This window comes from Parasteatoda tepidariorum, chromosome 3, assembly GCF_982258835.1.
Source record: "Parasteatoda tepidariorum strain Cologne lab strain chromosome 3, Ptep-v5.0, whole genome shotgun sequence".
NCBI classification, from domain to species: Eukaryota; Metazoa; Arthropoda; class Arachnida; order Araneae; family Theridiidae; genus Parasteatoda; species Parasteatoda tepidariorum.
The window spans coordinates 11,402,159-11,428,971 of record NC_141757.1 but is presented as its reverse complement, the minus strand read 5'-3'; the positions used below and the strand labels follow the sequence as shown (position 1 = coordinate 11,428,971).

At 29.5% G+C, this 26,813-nt stretch overlaps 2 protein-coding genes across 3 annotated transcripts in view; one reads left to right on the top strand and one right to left on the bottom strand.

The window, feature by feature from the left end:
• Positions 1 to 6,786: 6,786 nt before the first annotated feature.
• On the top strand, positions 6,787 to 14,999 carry Ts (Thymidylate synthase). Its single transcript, XM_016056374.5, has 7 exons — positions 6,787 to 6,944; positions 7,061 to 7,188; positions 8,058 to 8,237; positions 9,823 to 9,993; positions 11,048 to 11,148; positions 11,818 to 11,964; positions 14,288 to 14,999. Exons 1-7 carry the CDS (start codon positions 6,928 to 6,930, stop codon positions 14,423 to 14,425), a joined length of 882 nt encoding a protein of 293 aa, XP_015911860.3. The 5' UTR covers positions 6,787 to 6,927; the 3' UTR covers positions 14,426 to 14,999.
• A 4,498-nt stretch (positions 15,000 to 19,497) lies between these two features.
• Positions 19,498 to 26,813, bottom strand: part of TBC1D23 (TBC1 domain family member 23) — a 29,160-nt gene continuing 21,844 nt past the window's right edge. For both annotated transcript variants that reach the window (XM_043044865.3, XM_043044867.3), the window contains 5 exons: positions 25,492 to 25,577; positions 24,663 to 24,739; positions 24,003 to 24,135; positions 22,316 to 22,467; positions 19,498 to 19,822 (listed from right to left, as the gene is read on the bottom strand). In XM_043044865.3, coding sequence (XP_042900799.1) covers positions 19,698 to 19,822; positions 22,316 to 22,467; positions 24,003 to 24,135; positions 24,663 to 24,739; positions 25,492 to 25,577 — 573 coding nt within the window. In that variant the 3' untranslated portion in view covers positions 19,498 to 19,697. The remainder of the gene's footprint in view (positions 19,823 to 22,315; positions 22,468 to 24,002; positions 24,136 to 24,662; positions 24,740 to 25,491; positions 25,578 to 26,813) is intronic.

The window sequence follows — 26,813 nt, the reverse complement described above, 5'->3', positions numbered from 1 at the left end:
TTTTCTGTCCTTAAAATTAAGACACATTGAAGTAAATTATATACAAAATTTATAACGCTTGTGTTTGAGCCGCGATGGCTCAGGGGATAGAGCGTTCGCCTTCCAATGAGGTGATACGCGGTTCGATCACAGCGATGGCTGGTTGATCCGGCTTGCACCGACCACAGTGCTGACGTGAAATATCCTCAGTGGTAGACGGATCATGGGTTAGAGTCTCCTTGCCGTCGGTCTAGCCGTGGGAAGTTCACGTGGTCTTCCTCTCCATGCAACGCAAATGCGGGTTAGTTTCATCAAAAAGTCCTTCACGAACGCAAATTTCTCCCAATACTTAATCCAGGAGTTCTTTTGTCGTCTGGATTGCGTTCAAAATTTCACGGCTACGCAATTAAACAAGTCCTAAACCCAACAATTGGGTCGGTTGTTCAACAACGGTTATATATATACATAAAAAAAGCTCGTGTTTAATATTTTAAAAATCAAAAAATATTTGAAATTTTTTACACTTTGAAAAAAAATTATACAAAACAATTTTTGGAAAATAAAATACAAAAAATAAATTTATAACGACAGGTTTCTAATTTTATCAAAACATTAATTTTATAATTTTCATAGCATAAATTATTTTAATATTCAAATGAATCTTTGAATTACATTTATTTTGAGCATGATTTGGTTAAAGAAAATATATATAACACAATAAATAAATGCAAAAAGAAAAAAAACGAAAAAAATTAATAAAAATCCAGGCAAAAAAGATTTAATTTCTTTTTTTTAAATTTCTTTATCATAAGATTTATTATTTATTGAATAGAATTAAAGCAAACTATTCCCGCAACAGCCCTTTGTGGAACAGGTTAAGTCTCCAAAATGTGGTGAATATTGCACACAGACAGCCTTTACTTCCCAGCCAGACAAACTGATAACGAACGATCTGAAGTTGGGTGGGTTTCATGCCACCACTACGGATGGAACCCTAGTTCTTCACCACAGTTCAATGCTTCATTAACCAATTATAGCTGTTTGACTAGAATAATTAAGTATAAAGTCATTAAATCAGTAATACAGTGAAAACTCCAGAAAAAGACTGCCTCTATTTGTGACCACTTTTGGGGGGCATGGTATTGTTTTCCAAAGACTTGAAGAAAATCTTTAGGAGAGATCATTAATTACCTCCTCCAGAGACCGCCCAAACCTCTACAGCAAATGCGGAAAAGGTCAAATATAGAAACACAAAAAAATATCAAAATAAAAAATATTAACAAAACAAATAAATAAATTCAAATGCATTCAAAATATTTGTAAATAGCTCTTAGACAGTGAGGTTTTTTTCTTATTTGTTAGATGACTTCTGCTATCAATGATTGTTTTTAGAGCTGAAAATTAAAATTCGAAAAAAAAAAGTTTTTTTTTTTGAAAAATATGCATCAGATTCAAGTAAACCTCTTCTCCTTTTTTTTAAAAACTAATTTTTATGTTACAAAATCAATTGTAAACTTAAACTAAAAACATAAATAATTGTTTAAAATAGTTCTATCTTTCATAATTGATAAATTTGTTTTTACACATAGCAGTTAAGCTCATTTTTATTGATGCTAAATTTTATTCATTGATAGTTTGTCTACGGTAAGAACTCCCCCCCACCACCACAAAGTCGGAGGCCGTCTGCTGCTATGAAAACAACAATAGCGCATTTCAGGGAGGGCAGCTTCTTTTCACTCTAGGGCTAACACAATAGACCGGAAAAAAAGATTCCACTTCCTTCTCCGACAAGAGCCAAAACCTTTCCTAAACAGTGACTCCACACCCTTACTTGAAATAGTCATACTTTGTTACCATAGTCACCGCCACAGGTTCAGACGAATGGCTAGGGGAGTTCTTACTTTAGACCAGTGTTTCCCAAAATGTGGTATGCGTACCCTCAGGGGTACTGGAACAGTTTAGTGGGGGTACGCATTCTTATGCGAAATATCTTGCAACAAACGAAAATTACAAAAAAATTTATTTAAAAACAAAGCTAGCCATGAAAATTTACGATAACGTATTTTTCTATTGGCTATTTTTTGCAGTGTTAACAGTTAATAATTAGTGATGTCAACAGCTAATTGTGTTTATTAACTTTTGTGCAATTTTTTATAGTAAAAAATACATTTATTTTTTTTATTAAGGGTACACAGCGTTACAAAAAATTTAGAAAGGGTACACAAAAGTCAATAGTTTGGGAAACCCTGCTTCAGACAAACTATATCTGGCTTTTATCACACCAACACAAGTGCTTTTTCCGCACCAAGAAAATTATACTAACTAAAATGAAAATTGTTTGCGAAAAATTACGTATTTTTGATGAAGGAGCCCTAGGAACGACCAATCTCCAACAACCCTCACTTTACTCTGGAATAGAGAGTGGTCGCTCCCGAAAGGTTTCACGGTATATTGGTGAAAATATAGTATTATCAACAAAAGAAATATTTTTTATTGAAGCTAATGAGTTACAAACTTATTAATGATTTGGACCAATTTTAAATTTCATTCAGTAAAATAGAAATTATCCCCTCCCAACAACATAAATTTGCAATACCTTCTAGGGTCAGTTCCGGGGAACAGAATATGTCCAACTGCACGAACAAGGTTTAAAAGAAATTCATGTGTCATGGGGATGTTTTGGGTCGAATTAAAAAAAAGAAAATGACAAATTTTCTGTTATGTTAAATGTATCACAAATATATTTATATATCAATTTGTTAATTTATTAGATTAAATTCATTAAGTCAATGAGTAGGACCTTAAATTCAGTTTGAATAATTATTATTTTAATTTCTTAGTTTTAAACATATGCTAGTTTATTTTAGAATTCTGTATCCATTCTCTTTAGAATTCCTTTCTTTGTTAAAGAAAAAATTACTATTAAAATTTTGATACATTACTTTCGAAAAATATTTTTTAAGATAATTTTAACTATATCATGCTGCATAGCCAGATTTTTCAACAAAAAATAAGCACCCTTAAAGCACTCAAAAAATATTTTTAATCACTTTCCCCCCCAAAAAGTTATAATAATAATAATTAGGATCTGTGCAATAACAAAAATTATTTTTTCTACCGTTTAAAGTTTATATAGAAGTTATGTATAAACATAAAAATCAATAAAATTTAGAAACATTTTCAGAAATTTTACATAATCACGATAAAATAAATAGTTTCCGATGAATATTGCAGAGAAAATTGTGAAAATCATGCATTTTCGAATAACAATCAATGCGACAAAGAAAAAATCTCTTTTTAAATGATAGAAAATAAAGCTCTTTTCATAAACACCAAATAAAAAAAAGCACCTTTAAGGACTTTTAAAAAACGTAAATCAAAAATAAGCACCTTTTAAAAATGCTACGCACCCTGTATAATATATACATACATATATATATATAATTGTTTTCCCTAAGCGTTTTTAGAAGGGTGGCCCACCCCAATCCAAAGAATATGGAAAGGAGAAGTCCACCCCTTAGATTACAAGGAGCTGCTCGGTTCAGTATGCTAAACCAGAAAAACAACTTAAAGTGTAAGCAATATACTCAGATTTAACAGAGCATCATATGTTCTAAGATCCAGCACATGCGCATAGGAAGCAAAGTGGCTGTCAGGAGGAACATCGCCTGTGAACCAACCGGTTGTTGGGCAACTCTAAATGCTTGGTTGCGTAAGCTACCACTCGAACAGCAATTTTATTCTTTCTTTGTCAAAATGTGCCAGCAGATTTAATCAACGTGGATGATATTAATGTATTCTCAAAGGAATCTCATTATTGTACAGTTTATTTATTGGCAATCGAAATGGGACACAGGAGGCGTAGAGCAGAACTCTCTACCTATGCCAAAACTTCACATGCTTTCACCATAAGCGTGCGGAGAGTCATAGAAGAAGGAAGTACGTTAGTTTCTGTCTTGATTATTAAAATCTTTTAATTTAGGAAACTGCATGGAACTGAAAACTACATTGGGAACATAGATCTAAAAGAAAGCATCAGAGAAATTTCAAAAAATATTTTTAACAATAAAAAAAATTATTAATTAATAAATAACTTGAAAGCTTTTTTTTTTTTAAAAAAATAAGGTATGTATTTAAAAAACAATTTTAAAATCATTAAAAAAAGTATTAAAATCCCACTAAAAAAAAGAGCTAGTTTAAATTTAAAAAATTTAACTAGTTGAGAATAATCCTAACAAAGTAAATATTTGTAATAGTAATAAGAATTAAACCTGAAAACACAGATAATTTTACCAGCATGTAGTTATTATATCAATTATGAATTAATTTTTTTCAAAATGAAATATGAATAAAACGACAGTGTTTTAAAGGGATGGTGGCTTATTTGTACAAAAAGAGCAAAGAGGGCACATTTATAGGGACCAAAGGGCAGGCAGACATTCTAAAAACGCTTCGGGAGAACACTGTCATAGCTCTACTTTACAACTTTTTGAATTGCCTTATCATAACAATATAAAAATTTAAGGACATTTAGATAAATTTCCGAAGTACTTGTTTTTTTCTTCTTCTATCCCATGTCATTTTGGAGATTCTGAAAATTTTTAAAATAGCAGCACTTTGATTAAAAAATATATTTAACAATGTTTGTCAGCAAAATTTGATAATTACAAATACTGCAAGTATTGTCAAAAACAAACAAATATGTAGATCCAATTTAGTTGTAATCATTTGATTCGTTGGTGATAATAATGCATTTTACTTTGCAATACAAAATTGCAAAAGAAAAAAAATTCAAATTATGTGTGAATATGCCAACATAACATTATCAGCAAATAATAAAATTTTCATTGTGATTTGGACATAAGTTATTTGTTGCCAGTACATGGATATAGATAGAATACCCAGACTTATGGAAAACTGAAATTTTTTTCACTGAACTAATTTAGTTTTAAGTTCAATTCTTTTTTAATTTCTCTTTATTTTATAAACTTTTGGCATAATATTTTTTAAAAGCATTTTTGATATATATTTTTATCATTGTTTATAGCATAATTTTTCCTTAAATGAGAAAGAAAGAGATTTTCAGTTTTAAAGTTTTGTTAATAGAATTACGTAAATTTATATTCTTGTCACTGAACTTTTCATTTATCTTTAATATTTTTATTGATGATTTCTTTTTCTTTATCTACTTAAAAGCTGATATTCTAAAACACCTTTATTTTCTTATTGACATTCTTATGGCATAACATTTTTCTAGTGTATGAAAAACTAAGACTTTTGAATGAAATAAGTCAGAGCAAAATATTATTCTCACATTATGTTTTCTCTCCCTTGCTGAATTTGTTAATTTTTTTTCTTATCTTTAGTAACTTAGATAGTTATATAATACAAATAATTAATATAGTTTTTCTACTTTTTATTATTTTTTTTTTGTGGTCATGGATAACAAGAATTTTTTTTCAATTTTTATTCAGGTGTTTCGCTTTTCCTGAAAAATATAGTGGTATTATAATTTGATATTTCAATGCTCAAATATCCAGAATTTGTTGATTCCCATACATCCTGGGGAGTTGAGCATTTATCATAACATTAAGAATTTAATAATACTAAAGAAATTTAACAATGAACTTTCATAAGATCTGATATTAATGAGACATCATCAAATTCTGTGACAAGAATTACTCTCCCATGATATAATGTATTATCTAAATTTAAAATGGAACTAGTTGCATCTTTACTCCTTAAAAAACAGATAACCGCTTCAGTAGGTTGATCGTGATCAGAGAATTGGTTTTGGATTATTATTTTGAAAGGGTTATAATCAGAAAACATTTCTTTAAGTTCTTCGTTAGTAGTTCCATCAGGAAAATTAACAATTGAGACAAAGCTGAATTTTTCTCCTTTGCGTTGCTGCCTTTGGCATGTTGACGCTGCGGACGAGCATGGCGAAAAGGATCTAAATGAGCCAGTTTCAGAACATGAAGCTTCACTTATAACGGAATCAGCCGTTTCATATCTTTCTCTAGTGGCAACACCATTTTTTGGATTAATGAGATTTTGGTCAATTTGATTGGAAGTGTCTACAGCTCCTTTGGCAGAAGACAATCGAGAAGGCTTTCGCGGTTGACGATAATTCGAGTTTGAAGACCCTTGATGACCCTCGGAAGGTACCTCTTTGTTAGCGGCGTAGCTCTCGTAACTTGTGTCTTCTCTCTCACATTGATCAATTACTTCTTGCAATTCATCATCGGAAGCTCGGACAATCAAGTTCCTACCACAAACATCAATACCGTTCAAGGCAAAAACGACTTCGATGACCTGTTCTTGATCTTGGCATAAAATGAAGGAATAGCATTTCCGAGCTTTTCGTAAGGATCTCAGAAGCACCAGTCCTTCAAAATCCTCAAAGATATCGAGTATATCTTCATCGGAAAGTGTGTTGGGATAATTTCCCACGTAAACCACATTGGCCATAAGTAAAATAGAGAGAGGAAAAGCAGACAATAAAAACTACATTACAAACAATTTATACTTTTGATGTTGTCTTTTTAAAACATTAACGTTTAGAAAGCATGAAATTAAATTTCCATAATAATTGATAATATACATTGCTTCTCATAGATTATACTTAAATCAAAATGTGTTTATAGCTTGTATAGTGAATTGCAAAAATGAGACACCTAAAGAGCTTTTCTTACTGCATGGTATTTTTTCGAATGAGAACCTGATTGATAAGAAGTTCTTCCTGAGTGAATATTTTTCACTAATCCGGTTTGCAACGAGAATGGTTCCTTGAAAATTTGCTACCGTAGAAGAACAAATCAAGTTCACAATAATAACTAACACTTTCATTTTATTATTTTTGCGCGCGATTTTCATTTTCTTTTCATTATAGTTCCTGTATTGTGTTTGTATAAGCTTAAAAATAATAAACTTTAATTTGCAGCAATGAATGGAAATATTAGGTATTTATCTCTTATTAGTACCTTTCCTCATCATACTCAATTTTTCTGTTGTTTTAATCAAGATGGAAAATTGTCCTTTTGTGAATAGAGTTTTAACTATTTGTAATTCTTTCCAGGCATGATGAATACCAGTATCTGGATCAAATTCGTTTAATTTTAGAAAAAGGAAACATTAAAGATGACAGAACTGGTACTGGCACCAAGTCTTATTTTGGTACACAAGCTCGTTACAGCTTGCGGAATGGTACGAATAAATATTGGTATTTTTTACATTACTTAAAATTGATGAAATTTCATTTTATTTGTATGTTTTACTGATTCTTTCGTGTTATTAATATATATATATATTTTTAACATCTTCTTACTTTTTATGTATGACTTATTGATTCATATTCTAACGATGACTACTTTATTTTATTAAAAAATAATTTTATTTGAGAATATTTCCATATTCTACTGAGTCTTGGCAGCAACTACCTTGAAGTTGCCAAAACTGGATTGTATGTTGTGCGTCCCTCAATCCTCTTCTAGGCTCCTATATATTATTAATGAAAGCATGTTTTCATTATTGGTGGTAAATAAGTTGCATTTATAATAGAAACTTTATTTACTTTCAAATTTTGGTGTATTTTTGTTATCATATTATTTAAAATGCATGTTTTTCTAAATAAGATATTCGCCTGCAGAAATAAAGTGGAAAAAGTAATTATTTGTTTGTTTAAGTAATTAATATTTGGCGTTTGTCTTGCATATTTTTATTTTATAATGCTTTTTTCCAAGCTCTTTTAAATATGCTATAAAATGTTAATTTATATGCTCAAAAGCTTCTGCAGATTTATTTGCTCCAAAACAAATTTTTTCTGTTCCATCACAATACCAGTTGCAAATTACTTCATTTCTCAAAAACATATTTTTTTTATGAATGTTAAAAATAAGAGATTTTTAAAATTTCATTTGATTATTAGTTCATATTAAATCTTATCCACTAACAGCATAAAGTAATAGCTACATATTTTAAAATTGTAAAAAGTTTTATATATCTATATTTTCCATGTTCTTACTTTTTCTTCTATTAAAAAAAAAAAAAAGGTTTTAACGAAGAGCATTTTGTAGGTGTATTTCCTCTAATTACAACTAAGAAAGTGTTCTGGAGAGGTATTTGTGAAGAACTTTTATGGTTTGTGTCTGGAAGTACAAATGCAAATGTTTTAAAGGAGAAGGGCATACATATTTGGGACGGAAACAGTTCTAAAGAATATATGGCTTCAATCAACTTATCTTATCCTGAAGAAGGTGAGTCGTTTTATCAGCTTTTTATTGTATTGAGAAAAAAGCTCTTATTGACAAGAGAAAAAAAATTGTTGTAATATATTTCTTGTTTAGGTGAATATAAATTTTAATGTTGAATGCTTTGGAGCTGAACGGAATAAAAAAAAATTTTCTTAAAAAAAAATAAAACTTGATGAAAATTTTGAATTGCAAATTTGAGTCATCACTTTTTAATGCGCTCAATTTGCTCAGATACAATTTAAGTCTATTCACTTTTTCTATTGCCTTTTTCAAGGGTTATTGCTACAAAAGTCTGCATGATTTTAATAAAACCTATTTTTAGTATGATATTATGGTGCGTGAATTTCGAATTGGAATAATCACTTGTAATATACACAGTCAAACCTCGACATTTCGAACTTGAAGGGAGACGGGCAAAAATTTGAGATATCGAAAATCGCATGTTATCGATGGAAGAATAAAGAAAAATGCTCTTTACATACCTTATTTACCTTTCCATATTTAATCTAAAAACACTTTTTACACTTTCATTTGAAAAAAGATTAAATTGTTTGCTTTAGAGATGTGTAAGAAAGTTCGTCGATAACACTTTCTAAGTGGACTACAGCTTTAAATGTGTCTGTCCTCTGATATATTCGGATGCCGCTCAATAAATCTCCTTGCAGTGTCCACTACAGAAAGTGCTTGTTTGTTAGTAACATTGGGCTGTAAATCTTCGATTTCCTCATCCTCTCCTTCAGATAGTTCACAAGAAGCTTTTTCATTTGAGCGATGATATCATTGTCATCCCACTGACCACACACTGTTATGCATCATCTATGTTTACAAAGTCATGAAATTCCATGTCATCAAGCTTCACGAGTTCAGTCAATCTGTTCCAATCATTTTCGGAAAGAAAATCTGCACTATTTATGGAGAGAAAAAATTCAAGTTATCGAGGGATTAGAAAAAAAAATTCGTGAAATCAAGTTTTTTTTAACATTGAGTGTATAGGAATTTGAAGGGAATTTTTTTTCCTTCGAGATATCGAAAAATTCGTGAAATCGAGGTTCGAGTTAGCGAGGTTCGACTGTATATATATATACATTTGCTAAATCAATTATTAATAAAAGGGAAAATTTTGTACAAAAAGTATGTTTTTTTTAATGAAAAAGTATTTTTTTAATGTATTCTAGTAATTAAAAGTATTTAATTTTCAGCAATTATACAAGATTTTTGCGCTGTAAAAATTTTGTGCTAGAATATTAAAACTTATTTAAAAATTATCATCTAATTACCAACTTGACTAAATGGATCATGGCATATGACATTTAGGTCATTTAATGAAATTTGAATCATATTATTAAAAAAATTTTGTTCTTATTTAAACTACTATTTTAATGTTTTAGACAACTAAAATTAACTGTTTTGATAATTTTTTTCTGTGGCAACACTGAAAATTAGAAAATTATTGGAATATTTTTCATATTTATTTCAAATTCTCTCTTTGATTTTTTTAAAAATCTTTTCTCATGATGTCTCAAGATCATTTTTATCTTTCACTGTGTATATAAATATGTATTTGATTGTAAATGTATTAATTACCTAGGAGACTTAGGGCCTGTGTATGGATTTCAATGGCGGCATTTTGGTGCAGATTATACCCATATGAGTAAAGATTATTCTAAGGAAGGAATAGATCAGTTGAAATACATAATTAATATGATAAAAGAAAAGCCACATGATAGAAGAATGATTCTGTCAGCTTGGAATCCACCAGGTATATTAATTTCTTAAGTAATATTCTTGTTTTTTTATTATGGGTCATTTCTTCTTTTTTTTATAGTAATTTTTAATTGCATGTTTATATTAAAAAAATTTAAGTCTTTTTATTGATTTTTAATTGGAATTTTTTTAAAAATGTTCCTTGCTGCTGAAATGTGTTAGTTTTGTCAAGGAAAAAAAAAAAAAGGATCTTTCCTTTTAGAATTATATGAAAAATAATTTTATGTATGAAAAATGATTTAATGTATGAATAGATGAATTGACTGATTTTTTTATTCTTATCAGTGTTATTTTTGTATGCTATAGGTATTTATTGAACTATATTGACTCAATGGTTAAGGCACTAAACTGAAATTGTGAAAAACTGAGGTTCGCAAAGTAAAAAAGATATCACCCTGAATAACTTGCATTCTAATGATCAAATTTTCACAAAGTGTTAATTTTAATGTTTCCTTCGATTACAAATCCAGTGACCAAAACGTACTTTTTCTGAATGAACATATATATATTTTTTTACAACTGGATTCCTGACTGTCAAAATAGTGAGGCAGTCAAACTTTCGAAAAGATTTCATCATAAATTGGGTGCTAAAAAGCTATATATTTTTGGCGATAGTTCCAAAAAACCAGCCAAGCAAAATCGCTGCTACAAATTAATAATTTAAGATAACCCTTAGTTTAATTCAAGAGAGCAATACTTAATTCACTCCATCAGACAATAAAAAAATGAAATTATGTTATGTGATTGCTTGGAGAGGGTTATTAATAGTTAATAGAGAAATATCTCAGTTTCTAGGCAATAGATGATTTTTCAGCTGATTTCTGACCATTAAGCAAAGATTTTTTTCTTTTTAATTACCTTTGAAAAGAAAATTTGAATCAATTTATAAATTATTTATGGTTTCCAAGCTTGAACACATGAACTTCTCATCTGACATTATTTGAGTTTTTTATATTTTTACATCAGAATCTTTCCAAAATTTTATTTATACATCATCTGGTTTTTGTAAATATAAATAGTTGTGATGATGCTTTTTTTACATTTTTCAGATCTATCAAAAATGGCACTTCCACCATGTCACTGCTTAGCTCAGTTCTATGTCTGCAATGGAGAATTATCTTGTCAAATGTATCAAAGGTCAGCAGATATGGTAATATCATTTTATTCTGCTTTAATATTTTATTTTATCCTTGCATATTATAGGTGTCTAGCCTGACTTACTTTTAATAATTGCTAAAAGAATGTATAAGCACAGTAGACACTAGAGTATCTTCAAAGTACAGATATACAGTACTGGTGCAATTTTGTTAATTCCTAACAGCATAATATTAAGTATTCCTTCATAAATTTCTTTTCACTCTTGTACCAAATTTTTATGTGAATTCATTCAGTAGCCAATATAGTAAAAGAACTTACAATGTAATAAGTTCATCGTACCATGAAAGAGAGAACTTATTTTGTATTGCACTATTCTACAGTTTATTATTGGAAAATAATTTTAAGAATTTGAAAACTCTTCTAAAAATTTCAATTTGTAATTTTATGCTGCAACAAAACTTTTTTGGTGGTTATATCCACTGATTTCTATGTAATTTTTAAAATTCTGATATTTTTAAGTTGAAACAATTAAGACGCATGAATCTAGAATAACGCTCATAAGTCATAAGCTGGGAAGCTGTCATTAATGTCGATAAATTTGTTATTATATGTTATAAGTGAATGCAATTCTTTTTAAATGAAAAATGACAATATTGACAGACACTCTCAATTAAAATTGCTTTAAGATTACAGGAATGTTTAATGAATAATTTGTTTCCAGGGTCTAGGAGTACCTTTTAATATTGCTAGCTACTCACTACTTACCTACATGATTGCACATGTAACAAATCTAAAGCCTGGAGATTTTGTCCACACCATTGGAGATGCTCACATATATCTTGATCATATTGATGCTCTTACTGAACAGGTAATGCCATTGTTATTAAATATATTATTACATGGTGAGTAGCATTTTTAAAAAGTGCTTAAAGGTGCTTATTTTCGATTTTAATTTTTTAAAAGCCCTTAAAAGTGCTTTTTTTCATTGGGTGTTTTTAAAAAGTGCTAATTTTTCCTTTTCGAAAATGAGGTTTTTTTCTTTACCATGTCGATTTTCGACATGTATTATGCAAAAGCGTGCTTTTTACATTGTTCTATTCCACCTTTTCACAATTCATTTCGGTGTTCTGTCGGTCCATAGCGTACGGAAGCGCCAATCATTTTACATGTTTCATGAAATATTTGTGAGTCCACTTGTGCGTATAATGCCCTAGGTTTGATGAGATTCTTGCACTCTCATGTGCAACTCTACTGCATTTTGCAAGATACTCTCAATTTCAGGCTTCATTTTCCACCCTCTGAAATTGAACCAAAAAATCTCTTGATCTTTTTATAATGGCTAATATAATCAAGAAAAGAGTTCTTTGACAAAAATTTGTTACTTTATCATAATCATGAAAATTGAAAATTGTTTTGCATTTTATTAATGTATATAGAGCTTAAAAATATTTTTTTAGTGCTTAAAAAGAACTTAAAAGGTGCTTATTTTTTTTGAAAGATTTAACTATGTACCCTGTAGCCCTTTATATCCAATATATAATAAAGAAACAAAATTTTGTTTCGTTTCTGCAAGGGTACTGAAGCTTTTTAAATATGTTTGTAGTGAAAATTTTGCTAAAATACACAACAAACAAAAATACTCAAAATATTTCCTGTAGCCTAAATATTAGGTTATGGAAGGGAGTGGTTGATCTGTATAGTTTTACAGTTTTTGGTGCTGGTACCTTGCGTTATAATGTGTTGTTTTATCTGAATATCAGTAGGAATTTTTTAAAAAAATTAAAGTTTCTGATACTGTGAAGTTTTTTTTTAAATATTAGAAAGAATGCTTCTTGACATAAATGAAATATAAAGCAAGCTTTTTAAAAGAAAATAGTGGATCAAATACTTTCAGTAAGACAAAAAAAAAAGTTGTATATTTTTTAAACTGTAGAATTAATTTAAACTGTAAATTATTCAATTCATAATTGCTCTGTGTAACCACAAAAGTTATATATTTAGCCTTATAATTTTTACTGCAGTACCAGAATTCTTTTCAATATTAAATTGCTCCAAATAAATATAGCAAGAGCATATGACTATCAGGGGGAGACAGAAATCCAAAACAAAATTAGCACTTATCACAGCCTTTTAACAGAAAGTGATAGAAAGAAAATATTCAAACAACTGTCTTCAGTAGCTTTCTCATTTATTTTACAAGTTGCTAAAATGCCCTTGCCTGCCTCATGGGAGTCTTAACTTGCAACAATTAAATTCACTTTCAAAGCGTGAAGGTGTATATGTTGAGTGGAATTATGAAGTAATATAAAAGCATAGTTAAAGTATTTAGTTCTTTTTATTATTTATGTTAGCTTACAGTTATTTATGTTAGTTCTTTTTAATTATGTTAGCAAAAATGGATATTTTTGAATTGTTTATTGAAAATATTAATTAATAGTTAAATTCAATGAAATACTTTGGAATAGTTTAGTTAATTTCAATCAGGGGCTTAAAATATTATTCAAAGTACTCTTTTAACGAATCAGAAGAAAAAAAAGTAATTTAAGCCTCAAAGCTTTTTTTTTTGTGAGAAAAACTTTTAAAACTTTTTTTTTTTCAACTTTGGCTCTAAAGAAGAAAATTTGATAATAGTAACTTATTTATTAAAAAACAGGGTGCTTAGCGTTTTTGAAAAATGTGCTGAAAGGCGCTATCTTTCGCTATTTTCTATCTTTTAAAAAGAGATTTTTTTCTTTGCTGTGTTGATAGTCGTTCTAAATTACAATAAATACATGATTTTCACAATTTTCTCTGTAACTATCAGAAACTAGTTATTTTATGATTATGTAAAGTTATTGAATTTTATTGATTTTATGTTTATAAATTAAGAATTTTAAACGATAGAAAAAGAATTATTTTTATTAATGCACAGATCCTAGTTATGATTTTTTTTTTTTTTGGAAAGTGATTAAAAATATTTTTTAAGTGCTTAAAAAGTACTTAAAAGGTGCTTATTTTTTGTTGAAAAATCTGGCTTCACACTCTGAAAAATTAAAACTTTTGTGGATACAATAAGTTATTAAATTGAATCTTCATATTGTTCTATATAATCTAATGTTTATAAATGTTTGCAGTGATGAATATGACTGCAAACATTTTAACTTTTAGTGTATAACGTTTTGGATTGATGTATTTAATGTTTTTTTTTTCAGCTGAAAAGGGAGCCTAAACCCTTTCCAAAGTTAAAGATAAAGCGTGAGGTGAAAGAGATAGATGAATTTAAATATGACGACTTTGAAATTATTGGATATGAGCATCACCCTCCTATAAAAATGAAAATGTCTGTATGATTTCTATTCAGTTATCTGAATTCTTAATTATTCAGTTATTATACAAGTTTACAAAACGAAATGCAGTGTTTTTCAGCAGATGTCACATCATTGCAGGTTACTCTTTTGTTTATGAAATCTGAATGAATCTGACAGCATTATTTTATACAGGTTAGAAATAACTGAAATTTACTCTTTAATTGTGGAGCTACGTGGTTGAGCGTGTACTGAAAACTCCAGCAATGTACTCTTTATTAGACTCGGGAAAGTATACTTCCCAACAAGTTCATTAATTTTTAAATGTCGATTGGAAGTTATTTTACCACCTGTCATTTATGCGGGCATCAGCTGATAACTTCAAAACATGAATGAAGTCCTGAAGAATGAATGAAGTCTTCAGTCCTGGGGACAGATATCAGAAAAATGTAGCGAGAAAATCAGTAGATTTTGTTTCATTTGCTCTTTCTCTATTTGTTTTTAATATAAAAATTTCTATTAATAAAAATGTAGAATAATAATGTTAATAAAAATGTGAATCTTCCTTAAAAATGTAACAAATATTTTCTGTTAAATAAAAATTACATTGTAATATAAACATTGTTAATTATAATTATTGGGAAATGATCAATTAATGAAAATGAGATTGAACTTCAATGCCTGCTTGCTATTTTATCTAAATTTTCTTGTTTTTATTTTCCCTCAGCGTTTTAAAATGCTGGTCAAAGTTAAATTGAGATTTTCTTTTTAAAGATGTTTAGGGATAGGACAAAAATTACATTCAGTGGTTGCTGTAAAAAGTTGTACAAAGTTAGCTGTTATTTTAGCTGTTTGCTGTAAAAAATAGATTAATTGAGTGAAGAAAAATTAGATAATTGATTTAATGTACGAGTCCTTATCATAGAAAGGCACATTTTGAAGTATAAATTTTTCTGGAAATTCAAATAACACTAGATTGTGTTAATTGGTCAAAAAAGTAAGTTCAGTCTTAAAATATATTTTTAGAGTGGCACCCATAATTCAAAAAGTACCACAGAAAATAAAATAAAACAAAGGGCTTAGTTTACCTTAATATAACTGTAAAGGTTAGCGAGGAGTCAAGAAGAGACACTGGAAACTTTTTTTTCTTTGTGCATCTGATCACTTTTCGTTGCTTTTATTTGTATTTATAAACACGCCCTATAAATTCAATTATTTATTAGCACAAAAGTTCAAATTTATGACCAGTTCTTTACAGTAGGTTATATTTTGGAAAAAAAAAAATTGGCCAGGCTATTTTAATCCATGCGATTTTAAAAAAACTAAGAAAAATAGTCTTAAAAAAATTTATCTTAAGTAATACTAACTGAATTTTTTTTATAAATCAATCTTAATCCCAAAAATATTTCAAATATTACTAGAAAAAATGGCTTTATAAAGGATTAAATACAGAGTTGGCATGGTTCATGGCAGAATGGTTTAATCTACGGTTTAAACCGTCCTATCCAAAACCTATTTACTCAAATTATGTCACAATTTTTAAAAAAAATACCATTGTGAAAAATTTAATGTTAATTTTTTAACAAGAAACAAAATTAAGCTACGTTTCAGTTTTATTAAAAAAGTTTATTATTTTTAATATTGCATTATATATCCTTATGCAAAAACATAATTTGTCTATATTAAAATCATATTTAAGGAATAAAGTATTCACTTCTGTTGTTCAATGAATTGTGGAGCTTCAAAAGTTATTAATCTTTTCCTATTATATTATTTTTCTTTAATAAGTTAAAGCAAACTGTATAAAAAGTATCAAATATTTATTAATAAATGTAATTATGTGTACAAGGGTTACACATAGAATTTTTACTAATGTTCAAGGTTTTGGACACTTTAAGACAGTATTAGTCAGTTTAAGACATCCAAAACCCCAACCCTGGTTAAATACCATATATGCCAGTGTATAAGTTAACCTGTATTTCTTATTAAGGATTTGCAAATTTTTGGTATGTCAGTTCTATAAGTTGACCTCTATCTCTTATTAAGGATTTGCAAATTTTTGATATGTCAGTTCTATAAGTTGACCAGTGAAAATAAAACCAAATATAAAAATTTTTAAAATTAAAAAACATTACAAAAAAAGTTTTTAAATTTTTTTTTCTCAAGTTATAAATATTTCACATTCTCTCTGGATTAGATACGTTGGCTCTCAAATGTTATTTTGAAATCTTTTAAGAAGTATGGAATTTCAAATTCTTTGAATAGGGCAATTATATCGATATATAATATGTTAGACTTAGTAGTTTAAATTTGAAGCATTATGATATGTTTTAAAAGTTTTCATTGTGTTCTATTTTTAAATACCCTTGAATAAATCTTATTTTTCTTATACTTAATTTTTTTTCTTGAACATAATTTAAAGTATTGTCCTTTAAAAAACCTTTATCTATATGTAAACAAAGTACGAAAAGATATACAAAATTGTACATGACATCTTAAAAGTTTTACAATTTGTTTTTCTATGCTTGTTTTAAAGACTTAATTTTGTCAGTACCTAATGTATGAATTTTTTTTACAACTGTTTTGATAGATTAATGAAGTTAAATTTTTACCGCATGTTTTTCAAAATTTATTTTATATTGCCAGACTTGCCACCTCACAGGGAGAACCAGCAAAATAGAGAAATTTTAAAGTAACAGGGAAAATGCAGGGAATTTTTCCTTACAAACTGGGGGAAAAAAGAGGGAATTTTATTTTTGTCTTTTAAAGCATGCAAACCTCTCAAATTGCAATCTATGAGATATTTAAGATGATAGTTCAGCTATATTATATTATTTCATTTATTATACGTTGAGCTGTTTCTTATTTCTTCAGCAATTGAAACCAGCACTTTTATCCTAATATAGTTCACTAGAGTGCAGTGAATGCGTGTTTCCTCGTAATATAATGCGTATAATATGTGCAGGGGAAAAACAGTGAATGTTTTTTACAGATATCAGTGGCCACCCTGATTGTATAGAGCAGTACTCTCCAACCTTGCAACCAACGCTGCAGACCATGATAATTTTATTGTGGTCACTGAAGGAATTGTTAAATGTTATGATTTAATAATTTAAATTTTGTTGTTTTTAACATGCTTTCAAAATAAAATACAATAACGTGCTGTACTGGTGACGTCTCCCAGCTTGGAAAGTCATACAAACCTGAAATACACCGCAGTAAATAAATTAAAATTATTTAATGTTTTTTGGACAGCCTGGAACCATTTTAACCACGAACTGGTATGGTTTTGCGGCTTCAAAGTTGGGGACCAATGGTATAAAGCATAGTTTGTCTACGGTAAAAACTCGCCCAGCCATAAGGTCTGAGGACGTCTGTTGTTATGGAAACAAGAATGGCGTATTTTAGGGAAGGTAGTTTTGCTTCACTCTAGGGCTAACACAATAGACCAGAGAGAAATATTCCCTTTTTCTTGTCGACCCTAGCCAAAACTTGTTCTAAACAGCAACCCCACATCCCTGCCTGAAATAGTTATACCTCTTTAGCATAGTCACAGGTGGCTAGAGGAGTTCTTACTTTCGACAAACAACAACCCTGTTTCCGTGTAGTATTAAAACTTGTAAGAAATTTTTCATTTATTTTGTCTGTTACTTACACATTAGTGTGTTATGAAAATATATAAATTTTATGACGTCTTAGATTAAACCTAATCAGAAAGAATGGATCAGATTTTTATCATTCTACATATTCTTATAAATTAAAACTTAGTTTCTGTTACGGAAGTTTTTTTTCTTCTGAAACTTCACTTTAAAATAAATATTTTTTATATGACAGTTATTTGATTAAATACACTCACAAAGTTGAGGAATTTAACTGATTGATGCAGATTACATAAAGCTTTGTTTTACTTTTAACAAAAAGGTGATCAAGAAAGTTTACTTGCATTTTCTCTGTATAGTAGCTGCTTTTATTGCTTCTGCTTCATCTTTGAAAAGAGAGGAGTTTTAAAATGGCTATCTTAATGAAGTGCTTGTTTGTTGAGAGTGTCAATTGTTTAAAACAACCAAAGCTTGTGAAGTGCCTAGACCCGATTCGAGAAATTAGACTGGTTTTTAAGAACAAATCCAGCCAGCCTGGGTTTTTGAAACGATGTATGGGATGAAGTTACTGAAATGGTTCTTTCCAAAATTTAAAGCATAATATGTAATGCTATTAGTTCATAGAATAAAATGCACATATCTTGTATGTTCATTTGTACTTTTCAGCGTATGAATTATTTATATGTCTCACAAGATACAAAAAAATTATCCACTTATACTTTTTGTTTTTGAAATGAATGAAAAAAAGATAATAAAATTAAAATACTTGTTTTCTAAGCCTTCCTTTCCAAATATATAATTATAAAATTTGAGATTTTAATAAGCATGTAGAAATCATTAAATTTAATTAAAAACTAATATCTAGAATATACATTCACATTCACGCTACAAAAAGCCGTTTTTTTATTGTTAAACCCAACTAAAAAAAATAAATATTTGGAAATAATCTTAAAAAGAAGAAAAAATGATGAAGTAATACACTAATAATTATTTCCAAAATGATCGTAAGGTAAAAATCTTTCAAAAAAGAAAGAAAAATCCTAAAATTTTAAGTAAATTGCGGGAAAATTTATTGAATTTCGTTCTGGTTTTATGATTTCCGGATAACGGGTTCTGTACTGTATATATATTTGATAAAAGGGAAAATGTTTTAGACAAAGTATGTTTTTCTAAAATTAAAATTAATTTTCTGTAAACATGCTAATTTTTGATGTAAAAATTTAGAGCTGGAATACTAACGTTTATATAAAAATTATCATATTTGCCCCCAACTCGTCTAAATGGATCATGGTATATGACAAGTCATTTAATAAAATTTTTGTCATTATTGAAAGAATTTTGTTCTTATTTAGACATCTAAAGCAACTATTTTGTTCATTTTTTTCCGTGGCCACCCTGAGATAGGATGCAACATACATAGGACTAAAATAACCACTGAGCTTTTTTATGGAAAGACTTGTTAGAAGTCTATGGTTCGAGTCGTAATAATGTCAGTACAACAAAGACAATAACCCTAAGTTCACAAGGCCCCTTTGCGAGGTCATTTATATTGTGTTTATTTATTAATTATCAAACATTGAAAGAAATTTATGATTTAAAAAAAAAAGATAACTATATTATTTCTTTTATTTAAATAAGCATATATTAAAAGAGAAAAATAAGTTATGTTTCCTTTAGTGACATATATACACATGTGCTGCAGTGAACAGTTTTCTCATTCAGGAGGAATGTACTACGCTGATGTCGTAGATTCTGTACTTGATAAGGCTTGTTGCATCACCAGCTTTGGGAATTAGGAGATGGTCCCTGGAATTTATGGCTATACCATCTTCTTCAATATGGCCTGCAATACAATGTGCTTTAATATCATTAAAGTGAACTCTTTTTTTTTTAATTCCTACTATTAGTTCACACTCTCCCTATATCTTGTTCAAAATTTCAATTGTTAATAAAATACTTTTTATTCATCCTTTCAAGTTCAAATACTTTTTTTTAAACTTGCAGTGGATGACACTTGATGTTAATACAGTTTTTTCCAATATTAATTCATTAATTTTAGTTTTATATGGGAGAAAAAATTTTTAATTATTTAATAAAAAGTAACTAAAATAAAAATTTTCTTTGTTGATCTAAGTAGGAATTGACTTAAACATTTTTTTTTATATTACTTGTTTATGTATGAAGATTTTTTGAAAAATTAATTTAGATATGCATTCAAGTTAAGAGATCAAACATATATATTCATATTTGCGTTTGTATACCAAGATAGGGATGCCATTAGATTAAGTCTCAATAGTTCAAGACAGGAAAGTGGCTGTAAAACTTGTTTATTCAAAATAATTGCTTCAAGAAAGATTATTGACTGAAAAATATTTGGATGATAAAGCATAAAACAATGTACAGTAAAACCTCTAGGAAAAACCATCTCTATTTACGACCACTTTTGAGAAGCACACAGAGAATTTTTTCCATACACTATGTGTTAAAGGAAGAACCATTAAAACCTCTGCCAGCGACCTGCAAATATCTGCACTGCAGACGGAAATGGTCAAATAAAGAAACACGAAAAACAAATAAGTAGATTAAAATGTATTCCAAATATTTGTTTGAAGCTCTCAATTAAAGAGCTCTACTTGATGATACAATAACATGTTGCAGTCAATTGCTCTAAAGACGATACTATCAATGATTTACTTCTGCAAACTTTTTCAAGCAGCCACAGTGTCTGACTGCAAACCCAATGGTTGCGGGTTTAAATTCAGCTTATGGCATGCATGTTAAACTCTTGTGTGTTGTCGTTTGTTATTTGAATGGGACCCATCTTATTTATGGGTACCTGTGGCAATGTGGTGTGGGTAATACAGTGCAACCTCGAAAATCCGGACTGCTGTGTGGTTTGGAATGTCTGGATTTTAGATATCTTACTTAAATTGATAGAATTATCGAAGTTTCGAATTCACCAAGCCGTTTTTGCAATTAAACGTGCGTGCGTAGACCTCCGACATCAATTTCAACAACTTAACATCAAACTTCGTCATTTCCCCCGTAATCGATTGTTTAGATAACATAATATTAGCAATTATAACTAAAAATATAGGCTTAAAACGCGAGCTGAATTTCAACTTATAACTGAAACAAATGATACTAATCCTTTTTTTGTTGGGGGATGAAAGAACTTGTCCCCACCTCCTAAGTTACAGAACCGATACTAAGAATATATAATAACTAACTAACTAAGAACCAGTTTTCTTTCTTCACAAGGGGGAAAAACAAGGTGGTAGAAGAATTCCTCCTCCAGCATGCCTCATCTATGGAAGAATATAGAGGGGAATCCCCTCTGTATTCTTTGTTATCTATACAGAGCTGATAAGAATGACTGGAATGTCCTTATCAGCTATGAGCTTTCATTCACTCCCCACCTTTACCTCTTCATCTACTGCTTCATTGTTGGAGTAGAGTTGAGGTTTTGGGCTCTTACATTTAAATTTTTACTTTAAGTGATTTTTCTTCTTTTTTTCCTTCTTTTCTGACGAACTGGACGTAAGAGTCCGGATGTTAGAGATTTCTGAAGTCCAGATTTTTAAGCTCGTACTGTATTGCTTTCCTCTGTGACTTAGGTTCACAGAATGAACAACATCTTTAGAGGCAGGGAACAAGAAGTGAGGTTTAAAAAAAATTTTTTTTTTTCAAATTGAGAATTTTAAGCAATTAAAGAAACTGTTGATGTTATTAAGGTAAAACATTTCTTTTTCATGCATTTCTCAAAATATACTGAATAATTTTGAAAATGAAAAAAAAAATATCTTGACCCCCTGCAATTAGATTTATGCAGTACAGATTAGAATGAGTAGGCTGCTTCCACCTACTCACTACTAGTATAGAGCAAAAAGACCAGGACTCTCTATCTCTTCCTGGTGACAGGCAGACCAACACTTGCCTATCCTGACTGGCCAGTGGACACCTGAAAAGTCTCGCATTTTCTGCTAATCAAAAGATCTTTCCTCTTTGCCCTAAAAGCCAACAAAACCAGGCATCAACTGAGCACATCTTGAACTGTTTAGGGCTTGACTGGAACGACATTCATTCCTCTCCCCTTTTAGTTTCGAACTTCTTAAAATGTCAACGGATTTATTGATTTGATGGGAATTAGCAACAACAACAGATTTATGCAAAAAATATAAGCATTTTAACATACCGCTTACAACTAATAGAATTTAGATTGAGCTTTTGAACTAATAATGCCACAAAAAATTTGTATTCATAGATAAACATATAACTTATTCATTACAAAACAAATCTGGTATAATTGTGATCATAATTGTGAAAAATCACTTACCATATGCAAAAGTAATCCATTCTGGACACTTCCGTTTGCTGGTGATTTTGACTATTGAGGAGAGAGGTCGAACTGCAACAATATATGCATAACCTTTCTTTTGTTGGTTTGCACGCAGAATGTACAAATGTGTTTCTGTTACAATTAGGTGGCTGAAAGTAAAAATATTTATTGAAATTCAAAAATTTTCATAGTTAGAATGTGATGACCTACATTAATTAAAAAAGAGTTATAACAAAACAGTTCCATATTCTAAACTGTAAGTGCACAGACGACTGTTAATGTGCGACCTATGGTAGCTTTGAACGCACGCATTATTATTATTATTTTTTTTTTGAAAAATAAAAACATGTCTAATATTTGAATCTAACATTCAAGTCATCACTTTTTGATGCGCTCAATTTGCACAGATCTTATTATAGATTTACTTTGTTTCTCAATAGCTTCTTTAAAAGTTATTGCTATGAAATTCTGCATGGGTTTAAAAAACCCAAATATCTTTAATACAAAATTATGAAGCGCAAATTTTAAATTTCAGTAATCACTTTTTTTTTTGCCCTTTTAATCGTAAATCCAAGTGACATATTAAACCTTACTTTGGTATTCATAACTACCAATTTCCTTGTGATTTTTAAAATTGTAATACACTTTACAACATTATTCTAACTCTCAAGTGCACACATTTAATTTATCCCTTTTTGGTGTGCTTTATTTTACATTATATTATAATTATAACCATCGTTGAACAGCCAACACAATTTTATAGGTTTACGACTACTAATGTTCAACTCCTTAGCCTTGTAATTTTGAACCCAATCCAGAAGACAAGGGAACTCCTGGATCGAGTATTGGGGGAAATTTGCTTTCGTGGAGGACTTTTTGTTGGAGCTAACCCACATTTGCGTTACATGGAGAGGAAGACCACAAGAGTCTCCGACAGTTAGCCTGACAAGCAAGGGGACTCCAACTTATGATCCGTCTACCACTGAGGATATTTCATGTCAGCACAGTGGTCGGTTAGAGCTGGATGCGGAATCCGCATCGACTGGGATTCGAACTCGGTTCGCCTCATTGGAAGGCGAACGCTTTATCCCCTGAGCCATAGCGGCTCTTGGCGTACTTTATTTTTGGCGATTTCATTATCATTGTATATCAGAATGATTTTTTTCCTTTTTTTACAGCATTGCTGCACTTTACTAATCACATGGCACACCACTAATGTTTTTCTTCCACTACAGGAAATTGCATATTTAACATATAAAACAGAATATTAGCTCCTGATTTTTCATATCATCTAAATGCTGTAGCACCAACACCAAATATATTATACAGTTTATTATGCAGTTTTTCTTATTCTTCATGCACATTTGTGCAATGGTGAAAATAATTGTGATTGAAACACGAATAAAGTAGAGAAATAACTGCGAATAAAGCACAATTAAGATTAAATCCATAGCTCTATACAATTGGAATTCTAATAGTTTTTATCTTTTAAGATCATCCAACACTACTCTTCATCTATTGAGCTTGATTTCTGGAAATGATTCCACATTTTGAAAAATTCTGATAATTTTTAGTTTAGTTTCTAAAATTCCATCAGAATGAAAGTTAATTTAAATAATTTTATTTATAAGGAAAAAAGTACTCAGAACACAGTAAATATATCAGAAAAAAAGAACACTTTTACCTCGGATATTTACATTCCATATCTCTAATTTCTTCACAAACAAATGTTCCTATAACACCAGGTTTTTTCAGCCAAGTTTGAATATTAACTTCCTCATAGGATTCTTCCTCGGATTCCGTATACCTATCAGCTTCTAAACAAAGAGAAAGTGAAGAAACTATTTCAAAAACTAACATTATAAATAATTGTGCATGTGATTAACTGAATGTAAGGTTTATGGAACTAGAACTAAATGCAGCTAAGTGTGCACAGCATTAGAGTTGGTAAAAAAAATAGGTTTTTATAAAAAATTGCCCCCAAAATCTAATTTTTTAAATTTAAATCTGGTTTATTTGGTTCAAATCATATGATACAAAGTAAAAAATGTAATCTTTTCTTAATTTGTACAATTAAGAGTATTTTAATATTTATTTTGTAGTACTCTACCTCTATCTTATATATATATTTTATTCAGCATCCTTTACTAGAAAGCAAACACTTAAAGGCCAACATCCCAACAAAATATTAATTAAAGAACTTATTTGGAGGTGTCCCTCATAGGAGGGTATTACTGTACATTCAGGGTCTCATAGTTTGTTTCACAAACTCATGAAGTTCTAGTTTACAAGTTATAACTGTCAGGGGGTAATAATTCCTTATAAATAATAAATCATTCATTACCTTCATCATCTCCAATGCTAAAAACAGGAGCCATTCCTCTGTAACGCTTACCAAGTTTATCACTACTGCTGACATGCCTAAAAACAATTTTTTCCATTAAATCTTTATTGAACACACATTAATATTAATTGCAACTTAATCAATTACAGGGGTGATTATGAGCCCAACTCAAAAATCTTGGAAATTTCTTGAATAAAATCATTAATGAAGTATTTAAAAAATTTAATGTCTTTATAAATTTAAATCATTGATATTTTCACAACATGAAATTCTAAAAAAATTAAATGCAGCATATTTTAAATTAATAATTATGTATAAGTTTACTTTTATCTCTAATCACATTTATTATTCTACAAGAAAATTTTTTTTACAAATGAAAGATATGCCAAGTATAAATTCCAGTTCTAATATTTTTAAATAAAATAGGCAAGAATTTTTATACATAAATGGGATCGATGATATCTCGAAACTTATGGACCTTGGATTTCCGGATTGTGGTTACTGAAAAATCCGGATTTTTTTCGGCCCACAATCATCTCGGCAATTATAAATTTATTGATCTTCTTAAAAAAATTGTTATAAATTTTAACATGTTCAGTACACATTCAGATTGCGATTTTTAAAAGTTTATGTGTACGGGGAGCATTTTGATGCAGATTCGATGCAATTTTAAGGTGAAACATCGCTTCTATGCGTTAATACACAAATATTACGCTTTGACACAAAATGCTCAACATGCACAGTACTTGAAGCCCTGTAAGTGATAGTCTGAACATTAGATCAAAAGAAACTGAGGGACGGTTTATAAACTTGAGGAGAAAAACCTCACCTGTCTTCCTCTGACTGAGGATTTGTAATATATTCGACTAGTTTTTCTTTTACAATTGAACTCTTGGATTTCACAGCAGAAGCCAGCTGGAATAAAAGAGAAATATTTATGAATTACTTATAGAAAAGAGCTTTTTTTATAGATTTGAAAATATAGCAATTGAAAATGAATAAGAATATATTTCTAATAAATATATAATAGGAGCAAGGTTGGCACAGAAAAAAATGAACAATATAGTTACTTGTAGTAGCTTAAAGCATGAAAATAGTTGCCGAAAACTATGAAAATAGCTGTCTAAATAAGAACAAAAATATGACTAAAATTTTACTAAATGACTTAATTGTCATATATAATGATCCATTTAGTCATGTTGGTGGCAAATATGATAATTTTTATAGATATTCTATCACTAAAGTTTTGTATCAAAAAAATTAGTATGTTGGCAGAAAATTAAATACTTATAATTACAAGAAATCATTAAAAAAATATTATTGCATTAAAAAAAAAACATACACAAAAACAGTTTAACCAATAATTGATTTAGCAAATACAGTAAAACCTCGCTACAACAATATTTTGCGGACCAAATAAGAATATTGTTGTAGAGGGATATATTGTTATATCGAGGGCCCACACAATTCTGGGACGCAATAAGATTTTTTGAAATGTAATGTTATATATTCATTAACTATAAATATATTTATATATTATCGAAAAAATTAATTTGCAAAGTGTTTATTACGGTTAAACATTAAAAACAATGGATATAAATACAGAAAATAAGACTGTAAACTTACCTTAAAAAAACATTTTTATTGAAAAAAATCCGACATTTTGGTTTGTTTATTCATTTTTCTGACTGTTAAGTCAACCAACAAAGTATGCATTGAGTCCAATGCCCGAAAATGATTTTCTTTCGTGAATGGAAGACTTGAGAAAAATGTCTTTAGAGATTTTACGGATTGAAGAGCTTCATGGGGTGACAATACGGACTGTGATACACATGGATCATCATCACCATCTTCTTCCTCATCATTATTTTCCATTTCATCCGTAATTTCAGAGAGAATCTCTTCATCACTAACTCCTGCGAAAATTGTGAGATCGTCATCCGCAGTTAAATAGTCCTCCACGTTAACACCATATGTTTTACCCATTTTTTCCTCAAGTTGGGATAAAGATTTTTGAAGATTCAAAACAAATTCTTGATTATCTGAAAGATCACTGTCTGTGGAATTTTCTTCACTATTAGAAACAATTTCATCTTCCAAGACACACAAACCGGCCTTTTTCCAACAATTTTGAATGGCTTTTTCTGTTTC

Bases quoted from the DNA above. Each gene is read 5' to 3' on its own strand.
- Ts (XM_016056374.5), top strand. The intron at 8,238-9,822 runs GTGAGTCGTTTT...TTAATTACCTAG, and splicing joins CTTATCTTATCCTGAAGAAG to GAGACTTAGGGCCTGTGTAT. The intron at 11,149-11,817 runs GTAATATCATTT...ATTTGTTTCCAG, and splicing joins ATCAAAGGTCAGCAGATATG to GGTCTAGGAGTACCTTTTAA.